This window comes from Apium graveolens, chromosome 4 (assembly GCF_009905375.1).
Source record: "Apium graveolens cultivar Ventura chromosome 4, ASM990537v1, whole genome shotgun sequence".
NCBI classification, from domain to species: domain Eukaryota; kingdom Viridiplantae; phylum Streptophyta; class Magnoliopsida; order Apiales; family Apiaceae; genus Apium; species Apium graveolens.
Window position 1 is genome coordinate 63,403,252 of NC_133650.1, and position 11,125 is coordinate 63,414,376.

Here is an 11,125-nt window from a genome sequence, read left to right on the forward strand (position 1 = left end):
TCTCTAACTTGGAAGTTTTTGACTTTGGACTTCTTACTGAAATGCTCCCTGGTCTTCTCCTTGTATCTTTCCATCTTTTCTATAGCTTAGTTCTGGACCTCATCAATTAGCACCATGTTTATTCTGAGTCATTCTTCATTGGCTACTTCATCAAAGTTTATTGCCCTGTGAGAAGGAGATCCCACCTCAATAGGAAGCATTGCTTCAGTGCCATAAGCTAGTTTGAATGGAATCTTTCTGGTGCTTGTCCCGGGGCTTGTCCTGTAGGACCATAGTACGCTTGGTAGTTCTTCTGGCCATTTGCTCTTGCTTTCTTTGAGTCTTTTCTCAATACCCCTGAGAAGGATTCTGTTGGTGACTTCTACCTATCCATCCCCTTGGGGTATGCTACTGATTACTTTTTGTGTTTGATCCCACAATCCTGGAGGTAGGACTCAAATTCTGATCTGATGAACTGTGGTCCATTATCTGATACTAGTACTTTTGGAATTCCGAACCTCATCAAAATATTTTCCCTAAACTTTATGCGGTCCTGCTGGTTTATGGTCCTCATTGCTTTTGATTCAACCCATTTGGTCATGTAATCAATTGAGACTAACAAGTACCTGATATCCTTTAGCCCAGGGGAAGGGTCACATGATATCAATGCCCCAGACAGCAAAGAGGATTGGATATAGGACTGAGGAAGGTAGGACTGGGCTAATCTGGGACACGTTGCTGAAGAGTTGACATTCCTTGCATTCTTTTACGAATTCTACTGCATCCTAGTGAATAGTTGGCCAGTAATAGCCTTGCATTATGATCTTATGAGCTAGGGCCTTTATGGACATGTGATCTCTGCATATCCCTTCATGGACTTCCATTAAACAGTACTTTGCTTCTTCTGGGCCTTTGCATTTTAGAATAGGAGAGGAGAAGGTCCTACGGTATAGTAGTCCTTCTTCAAGAAAGAACTTGGCTGCTTTGGATTTCAGTCTTTGGGCCTTTCCTTTGTCTTCTGGGAGTTCTCCTTTTTTTAAGTAGTTGATGAAAGGAGTCATCCAGTTATGGTTGCTTTCGATCTCCAAGATTTCTCTGGAATGAATAGATGGTTTTTGGAGTTCTTGAAAGTAAACTGAGCAGTCCAGATCTGATGAGTTCCGGACTAACTTGGATAAAATATCTGCTTCTTCATTTTCTTCTCGGCATATCTGAAGGACTTGATGCTTCAGAATTGATGCTAGGTAACTTTGAACCAGTGATTGATACTTTTCCATAATAGAGTTCTTTGCTATGTATTCTCTGTTTGTTTGCTTGAACACTATCTGGGAATCATTGTAGATGTTCAGGTCCTGGACTTTGAGGGTCCTGGATAGTTTCAGTCCTGCAATTAGGACCTCATATTCCACCTGGTTGTTTATTGCTGGGAAGCCGAAAAATATGGCTGTCTGAATTATGAATCCCTCAGGACTTGTTAGAATAATTCCGGCTCTCAACCTCTCACTTGTTGATGAACCATCTACTTTCAAGGTCCAGGCTCCTAGATTTGTTGCTTGGTCTGCCTCCGGATCTATGTTCATTGGCTCCAGTTCTTCTTCTGGGAAGTTGCATTCGATTATAAAATCTACAAGTACTTATGCTTTAATGGCAGTCCTGTGAATGAAGCTTAAATTGAACTGGCTTAGCTGCACAGCCCAATTGACTAGTCTTCCCGAGACATCTGGCTTGTGAATTATCTTCCTTAGAGGCTGATCTGTTACTACTCTGATTTTTCTTCCTTGGAAGTAGTGCCTGAGCTTTCTTGATATTGTGACTAAGGCGAAGGCAAACTTCTCTAGTCTTGGGTATCTAGTTTCCGCATCTTTAAGTACTTGGCTTACATAGTACACTGGTTGTTGTCTTCCATTTTCTTCCCTGATTAGGGCAGCTCCGACTGCTTGTGCTCCCGCTGATAAGTATAAGTAGAGAGGCTCTCCTGGTTGAGCTTTAGTTAGGACTGGTGGCTGAGTGAGGTAGAACATGATTTCCTCAAATGCCTTTTGGCATTCCGGACTCCAGCTTACCTCTTTCTTGTTGTTTGCTCCCTTGAGTAAATCAAAGAATGGTAAGCACCTATCTGCTAGCTTTGAGACAAATCTCCTGAGTGCTGCTAGGGATCCTGCTAGCTTCTACGCATCTTTTTGGGTCTTGGGAGCCCTCATCTCCTGGATTGCTTTTATCTTTTCCGGATTAGCTTCTATTCTTCAGTTGCTGATCATAAACCCTAAGAACTTGCCTGCTCCTACTCCGAAGGTACATTTCTCCGGATTCAGTTTAAGTCGGTTCTTCCTCAGGTTGTCAAAACACTCCTTCAGATCTTCTATGTGTCCTGGTATAGTTGTTGATTTAGAAATCATGTCGTCGACATAGCACTCCAAGTTCCTCCCGATTTGGGACTTGAATATCTTGTTCATGGATCTTTGGTAGGTAGATCTTGCGCTTGTCTGTCCAAACAGCAACATCACATAAGCATAGACTGCTCTGTGAGTTATGAATGTTGCCTTAGGTATGTCCTTCGCGTTCATCTTGATCTGGTTGTACTCGGAGAAGGCGTCCATGAAACTGATCATGATGTGTCCGAAGGTGGCATCTATCAGCTGATCAATGTTGGGAAAAGGATATAGGTCCTCCGCACATGAATCATTCAAATCAGTGTAGTCCACACACATTCTCCATTTGCCATTCGACTTCTTTACCATGACCACATTAGCTAATCACTCTGGGTATTTGATTTCTTTGATGATTCCTGCTTTGAGTAGCTTCTCCACTTCTTCGTCTATTGCCTTTTGCCTCTCCGGGGCGAAGTTTCTTCGCTTCTACTTAACTGGTTTTCTGTTAGGGTTGACATCCAGGCTGTGCATTGCTATGGACTCATGTAGTCCGGACATGTCTCTTGGACTCTAGGAGAACATATCTTTGTACTCCCGGAGCAAGAACACTAGTCTTTCTTTGAAGGACTCATCGAGTCCTGACCCAACTTTCACCTTTTTATTAGGACTGCTCTCATCAACCTGGACTTCTTCTGTTTCAACTGCTTCCTCGATTTTTGCTTGTTCTTTGGTTGAGACCATTTGATGAATTCGGTCTTCTGAGTTCTTTTCAAGTAGAAGTTGACTTGTTCTGAACCTTTGTCTCAGGTTGCTTTCATGGTAGGATTAGCTTGGTCTAGGACCTATTTTGCCTTGTCGACTACCATGACTTGGTTTCTTGTCATTCCCTCCAGACTTGGTATGTTTGCTTCTGGGTCCGGACTTGTTTCAATGAGTTGTACTTCTTTTGTTGTATCTTCCCTTGGCCGGGGTTGGTGATTCTTTATACTTTGCTGTTTGCGAAGAACTGTGGCCTTCCTTTTATTGTCCTGGTGGGTTTCTGCCATGACTAACCCCTGGCTATAACATATTTCAGCAACTCCATAATCTCCCTTTATCTCCCCGACTCCTGTCGGGGTTGGGAACTTGATTTTGAGATGGGAGATTGAAGTTATTACTTGCATCATGGTTAGAGCTAACCTGCCAATGATTCCATTATATGATGAAGGAGTATTGATGACATAGAACTTGATGACATGAGTTACTTGGTTAGGAACAGTTCCAAAAATGACAGGTAGATAAAAGGTCCCTTGGATCGGGACTAAGTTGTGTCCGAACCCATAGAGTGGATCCTCTCGAAGATCATTTGAGCGGACGCTCCCTAACTGCATTCGATCCACTGTGTGCTTGAAGAGAATATTTCCGACGAACCATTGTCTATCAGCATTCTTCTTACTTCATTATCAAAGATGTCCAAGGTGACAACTAAAGCTGCATTGTGATGAGGGTCGACTCCTTCATAGTCCTTACTGCTGAAGGATATTGGCAGGTCTGGGAGTGATTGGATTGAGAGCACTTCTTCGCCGAAGTCCGGCCTCTATGGTGGGGAGTGGGAGCCTCCTGGGACCACATTAACTACATTATTTCTTCTCTTCGGTGCCTCCCCTCTGTTGTTGCTCCCGGACCAAGTACTTGTTCAGGTTTCCTTTCTTTACTTGGTCCTCGATGAAGTACTGGAGTGATAAGCAGTTCTCCGTCTTGTGCCCATGTGTCTCATGATAATCGCACTGCCTATTGTAAGGCCTGCTCTCTGGAGGAGTTTGCATTTGCTTCGGAGGATAATAGAAAGGTTTATCTTTTACCTCCTTCAAGATTTACTCCCGGGTCATGTTGAGAGGAGTCCATTCCGGCTCCTTCTTTGGCTCTCGGGGCTGCTTCGCGGGTCCTGGATCACTCTTGGACTCTGGATTAGGACCGAGTCTCTGAAAAACTGGAGTAGTTTGTCTTTCTTGGTTCTACAGGTTTTGCTTGAACTTCTTGTCCTGATGGTAACCCCCTTTAGGTCGGTCATCAGAGTATTTACTCATGGATCCCCCACTACGGGTCATCCTCATTGCCTGGAGTACATCAGTTTCCTTTATGAATCTGGAAGTCATAGAGTAAGCTGCTACAGACTTTATGGCTCCTTATTGATCAGTTCCACTATATATCTTTCATTGTGCTCCGGATCTAAGTTTCTTCTGAAGATGCTCAGAGCTTCGTGCTCATCCAAGTTTGAGACCTTGTTGATTGATTCCTGGAACCGACGCTTATAGGCTGATAGGGACTCATTATCATGCTAGCGGATGGTTTCCAGGTGATATATATGCATTTCATGTGTCTTATTTGCTCGAAATCTTCGGAGAAAAGATTCGGGGAACTCCTTCCAACTATGGATGCTGCGGGAGGGGATCCTGTTGAACCATCTTTGGGCCCCTCCCTTAAGAGTTGATGCGAAAAACCTTGATTTTGTCAAGTCATTGTAGTAAAATATTTGCGCGATCTACTCAAAGTAGTTCAAGTGTTCTTCTGGGTCTCCCAGACCGTCAAAAGAATCGAAATTATAGTGCTTCAGGTCCCGCTGCCGGGGAATAGTCTCCAAGGAGTGGCTGAAAGGAGTTAATGTTTTCCCAACTTCTACTCCTGGGTCTCTATCCATCTTCCTTTGCAATTCATTGATAATATCTTTTAGGTCTTTCTGCTTCTCCTCTCCTTCATCATCAGAAATCAGCTCCATAGTGGGATCTCTCCGGGCTCTTTTGGTCCGGGCTTTGGCCAGTAGTTTTTCTTTTTCTCACTATATTCTTTTCTGGATCTTTAGTTCGAGCTTTATTTCTTCTTCCTTTCTAATTTGCTCCCGCATCTCTTCAAGCCTTTTGTTGAGTGGCATTTATGACACTTTATAATGCTCCATTAAGCTTTAAATTGGTGTATTTATACTCAAGTTATTGGTGTTTTAATGTATTTTCTAGTTTTTTTCATTTTAAACATTAATCCAGGATTCAGGTGAATTGGCATTAATTTAATGCTAATATGGTGTTAGGATTGTGTCCAAGGAATAAAGCTCATGAAGACCAACTCATTGTAGCAAGAAATGAATGCAATTCCAGTATTTCCAAAAGACCGGCGGCCGCGCCAAAGAAACAGAATGTCAGCGCGCCCGCGCTGGTGAAGCGCGCGACCGCGCTCGGTCGAGAATTCAGTTTCCTGTTTCAATTAGAAGATTGTTTTTCTGGGATTTTGGATTAATTGGGAGGCTAAAGGAAAAGATGACAAGAAGACCTATAGCACAATTCAATGAAGGTGAAGAAGATCTAGTTTATTCTTGTGAATCTTTGTTTTAAGATGTAATCTTGGATTCTCGTTTCTTTTTTTATTAAACCTAATACTCTGGATTGCGTACTTTGTTTATTATTTGTTTATAAAGACTACAATTATTATACCATGCTTTTATCGGAACCCACGTTGATGAAGAGTCCGATTATGGGTTAATCATTATCGTGGGGTTCTAGCGGATTTATTTATGGATATCTTTAGTTGATTGTTTTGATGCCTTAGTGTGTGGTGATTGTATGATAACCTAGTATTGGTTGTGCTTATTCTTCTTATAAGCGTCGCGGACTTATAAGATAGTTGGTTAATTCTTAATGAAGCGATAGTGAATTTAAGGATTTAGAACTTGCCATGCTAGCATAGGTTCATGTGTTATTGTTATGCATGATTCGTAGGTAATTTTAACCATCTTACTTGCCCTATGTAATCACGATAGATAACTTGTGCATTAAACCGTTAAGTTGTCAAATTCTATAGACATATAGGGTCTCAATATAATTGGTGTTTATTCAGCTTCTATCTCTTTTGTGGATGTCTGGTAGTATGGTATTCGTGCAACGAAAGTTGGCATTTGTCAGTTTCGTGTTATCTGATTAGTGTCATCACCATTACATGTTAAGGTTAAGAATGAAAAGGCTATTGAATGAAGTACTTAATGAAGTTAGAATCTCATATTTGTGTCATATATTATTCAACTCTCTTTACTCTCTTAGTTAATGTTCTCTAGTATAATTCTCAATAGTTAATCGTAGTATAATCCAAACCCAAATTGTTATTCTTCTTAGCATTGAATAATAGCCATATCATTGTTGCATAAGTGCATAAATCACAAAGTTAACCTAAACCAGTCTCTATGGGAACGAACTAGAAATAATTCTATATTACTTGCGATCGCGTATACTTGCGTGAATTTTTAGCGCGTGCTTAGCGACTAACAAGTTTTTGGCGCCGTTGCCGGGGACTCGGTGTTAACTCGTAGTTTATGTGTTTGTCATCAGTGATCGTTAAAGCTCATTGACTCGGACATTGTTACTTACTTACTCTTTTCCTTGTCGTGTTTCAGGCACTCTAGCGAGCGTGTATGCATACGCGTTCGCGGGCTCGTAAGAGAACTCTGGATCAAGCTGAGGAAGAAGTTGTAGTGATTCGAAGGGAAGTTTTTGAGGACGAATAGAAAGTAGAAGAAGAAGAGAAAGTCGAGGAACCAGCTTTAGTAGTGATGGGAGATCAAGCAGAAATTCCTAAGGCTTTGATGGACTATTCTCAACCTAAGATCAATGATATTCAGTCGAGCATCATCAGACCAGCCATCTCGGATAACACCTTTGAGATCAATTCGAGCACAATTCAGATGATACAGAATTCAGTTCAGTTTGGGGGTTCTCTGACAGAAGACCCCAACATGCATATCAGGGATTTCATCGAGATCTGCGATACTTTTAAGTTTAATGGGGTGACTGAAGATGCTATCAAGCTGTGACTCTTCCCATTTTCTCTGAGAGATAAGGCAAAGTGCTGGTTACATTCTCTACCACCAGGGTCTATCACCAAATGGGAGGATCTAGCTCAAAAATTTATCACTAAATTCTTTCCTATGGTGAAGACTGCTGCAATCAGGAATGCTCTTACTCAGTTTACACAGGAAACTGGAGAATCTCTGTGTGAGGCTTGGGATCGATGCAAGGAGATGCTAAGGAAGTGTCCACAACATGGCATGCCTGATTGGATGATTATAAACTATTTCTACAATGGTTTGGGCGCTCAGTCTAGACCTATGCTTGATGCAGCGTCTGGTGGAACCTTATGGGCCAAAAGCTATATGAAGCTTATGAGTTGATTGAGCTAATTGAAGCTAATGAATACCAGAATCCTACGTAAAGAATATTGCAAGGCAAGGTAGCAGGAATTCTGGAAGTGGATACATCTACTGTTATAGCTGCTCAACTTTAAGCTTTGACGATGAAAGTGGACTCTTTGGCGAATTATAGAGTTAATCAAATCACTAGTATTTCTGAGCTTTATGCAGGGGCACATGAAACTGAGCAGTGCGCTATTTTCTAGGGAATCAGCTCAATTTGTGAGTAATTTTTAGAGATCACATCCAAATAACCGCAGTCATCCTAATTTCAGCGGGAGTAACAATCAGAATGCGGTGCAACAATCTTATCAGCCATACACAGCAAAGCAGTATAACCCTCCTGGTTTTCAGCAACCGCAATATGCCCTAGGCAACAACTTCAACTTCAGCAGTTACCGCAAACTAATGAAAAATCCGAATTGGAGGAGTTGAGGCTCATGTGCAAGAGCCAAGCTGTGTCTATCAAGACCTTGGAGAATCAGATTGGGCAAATTGCTAATGCATTACTAAATCATCAACCTGGCACGTTTCCGAGCGATACTGAAGTGCCAGGCAAGAAGGAAGCTAAGGAGTATGTTAAGTCAATTACATTGAGGTCTGGTAAAGTTGTGAATAATACAGGGGAGAAACAGATTTATCCTCCACCTCATTTTCCTAAGAGGCTGTGAAAGCTGGATAAGCAGTTTGAGAAGTTTCCGAAGGTGTTCAAGAAACTTCACATCAACATACCTTTCACTGAAGCTCTTGAACAAATGCCTAGTTATGCAAAGCTTGTGAAAGGTATTCTCTCTAGGAAGGTGAAGCTTGATGACTTAGAGATCGTTGCTTTCATGGAGGAATGCAGTGCGGTGCTGCAACAGAAATTGCTTCTGAAGCTTAAAGATCCTGGAAGCTTCACTATTCCATGCACCATTGGAAAGGTGTCATTTGACAAGTATCTATGTGACTTGGGAGCTAGCATCAATCTGATGCCCTTGTCAATCTTCAAGAAGTTGGACTTTCCAGATCCAAAGCCTACTTATATGACTTTGCAGTTGGCCAACCGTGTTAGGTCACACTTTCACTGTAGAGGGGGTGAATACAGTGTTTATTACAATCAAATCAAACTTCAAGAACTTATGTAACAGAAAACAAACTTTATTTAAACAATAAACTCTGTTACAATCTGGAACTGTTATCTCTCAGTGATGAACAAAATATCACGAGAGCTGCTAGGGTTATAGTGAATAATATTCTCGATAATGATAACACTTATAGTGTAAACCCTATGTCTGTGTTTATATACTACACAGTTACAAGATAATCGCTAATTGATATGGAATATAATTCTGCTTCTTAAAATATATCAATCAGATATCTTCTATTCCAAGTATTCCATTCTTCACGGAATTCCTTCTTCATGCATATTTCTTCTTATGTTTATCTTGATCTTCTTAACTTTAATCAGCTACTGTCCTTATCTGATCGTTCTTCAGCACTTAAGTTCTGATATCTATCTAAGTACTGATATCCTTTAAGTTCTGACTTCCAGTATAAGTACTGATCAGTTAAGTACTGATTTGTCCTGTTCAAATAAGATCTGAAATCTAAACATAAAACATATTAGCCATGACATTATCAAATATATCTAACAATCTCCCCCAACTTGTAAATTAGCAAAATATACAAGTTTAACAGATATTTGATGATGTCAAAAACATTAAGTACAAATGCATGAGAAATAGACAAGATAACTACAACTTACAGTCCTTAAAGCTTTTACCAATTTAACTTCTGATAACAACTTTAATCTGTATAAATATCAGAATTTAAGCAGTTGTAGATCTTCGACTTGGCTTCATCATTTTCTGATCTCTCTGATGTCAGGAGTTGTTCTGAGATAATTCTTCAACAAATATTTCTCAGCATATCTGAGTTCATCAATCATTCTCCGTTTGACATCTTTAAGCTCTGCAGTATCTTCACCAGTTTGAAATATTGCAGCTCGGAGATCATTAATCTTTGCTTTTCTCAACTCCCGATCTAGTCTTATGACATAAGCTTTGTTAGACTCTAGATTGAATTCAAGCCCCTTAATACCAAGATATATTTTGATCTGTGCAGTATTAGGCTTCATATCAACAATATCACCATTGTGATTTCTGTACTTTGGAACATATCTGCTGTCAGACTTAACAGAATAAAGTCTTTTCTGTCTCTGAATCTGTTCCTTTAAGTAGTTTGCAGCAGTCTCTGTTATTCTGTCATCCACTTGAAGTAAGAATAATACATGCTCCAATTCTTCAAAATACTTCAATGGAATGGCATTTTGTCTTATATGATAAACCCTACCATCTGTCATGAAATACAACATGATGTATTCTTTCAAGTAGGTATGGTAAACCATCTGTACAGATTCTAGTTGATTCAATCTCTCAGGAGTTGCTCCAATACCTGGTTCACTCAAGGAAGTTGGATCATCGGTAGTGTTGTGTACTCTTCTTTCATCAGCACTTCCCAATCCAGTTTTATCTCTAGCTTCCTTTCCAGTAACTACTCTTGCTTCAAAACCACTTGGAGTAGTCTTCAAAGATTGAGTCTGTTTTGCTTTAGTGAATCCTGGTAGGAGTGTTTTAGATTTATTTTCTGATATCAAGTTAACTTGAGCACTGTCAGAAGTTACTTGCTTCTTCTGAATATCAGAACTTACAATTTCTTGACTCTGAACAACTTGAGCCATGTCAGAGGTTGTTTTAAGAACTTTTCTTGAAGTCAGAGCAAGATTATCTTTTCCATCAGTAATTTCTTCTTCCTCAGGAGGTACATAAGGCTTAATAGGTTCACCAACCTTTTCTTTACCCTTGGATCTTGGATCTATCTGTGGTTGTGATCTAACCAAAGTTTCTTCAGTATTTATCCTTTCTTTGATCACAATGCCTTTAGGTTTTGGAAGTAACTTTTTACCAGAAGCTTCAGATTTAGATGTGACTTTCTCTGATTTAAGTCTGGCTTCTTCTTCCTTTAAACTTTCCAAGTCCATCCCTGGATTTTCTTGAAGAAATAACTGTCTTGACATTTCCTCATCAAGATCTAGAAGTTCATCAGAACTTATCCTTTTACCAGCAGCAGAACTTATTCTTTTCCCAGTATCAGAACTTGTTCTGTGACTAGCTTGTCTTGATGTAAACCTTCTACCTTGACTATGACCACTACCCATTCCAGAGTTTCCTTGGTCATCTTTTCCATCATCCTTTCCTTGCAGTGACTTGTTGGTTTTGCATTTGGACTTAATTACCTTCTCCCCCTTTTTGGCATCAGCAGGTAATAAAAGAGAGATAAGTAGTTCCACTGAGGTCTGGATTTCAGTAAGTTGCGATTGCTGAGAAGCTTGATTTGTCAGAATTTGATCAATCTGAGCTTGTTGCTTCTCTTGAGTTTTCTCAATATAAGCAACCCTGTCAATGGTAGGTTGGAAGAACTTTTTCTTATCAAGTTTCCAAACTTGTTCCTGTTTAATAAAGTTCTCCTGAATCTTGTGTAGCTCTGCATGAGTGTTGGAATGAAGACCTTGTAGATGTTTAGTACTCAA

At 40.3% G+C, this 11,125-nt stretch overlaps 1 protein-coding gene and 1 non-coding gene across 2 annotated transcripts; both read right to left on the reverse strand.

Moving 5' to 3' along the window:
• Positions 1-764: 764 nt before the first annotated feature.
• Positions 765-2,717, reverse strand: LOC141718582 (uncharacterized). The gene is made up of 2 exons (XM_074520961.1): positions 2,255-2,717; positions 765-1,576 (listed from the first exon to the last, which is right to left on the reverse strand). The coding sequence occupies exons 1-2, from the start codon at positions 2,715-2,717 to the stop codon at positions 765-767; spliced, it is 1,275 nt and encodes a 424-aa protein (XP_074377062.1).
• Positions 2,718-7,308: 4,591 nt separating this feature from the next.
• On the reverse strand, positions 7,309-7,415 carry LOC141722975 (small nucleolar RNA R71). The gene has a single exon (XR_012575972.1). It is a non-coding gene; the product is annotated as a small nucleolar RNA R71 (small nucleolar RNA).
• Between the last annotated feature and the right edge of the window lie 3,710 nt (positions 7,416-11,125).

Coding starts and splice junctions, on each gene's coding strand:
- LOC141718582 (XM_074520961.1), bottom strand. CDS start 2,717: ATGGTAAAGAAGTCGAATGGCAAATGGAGAATGTGTGTGGACTACACT. Junction 1,577..2,254: donor TACCTTCGGAGTAGGAGCAG/GCAAGTTCTTAG, acceptor GCAACTTCCCAG/AAGAAGAACTGGAGCCAATG.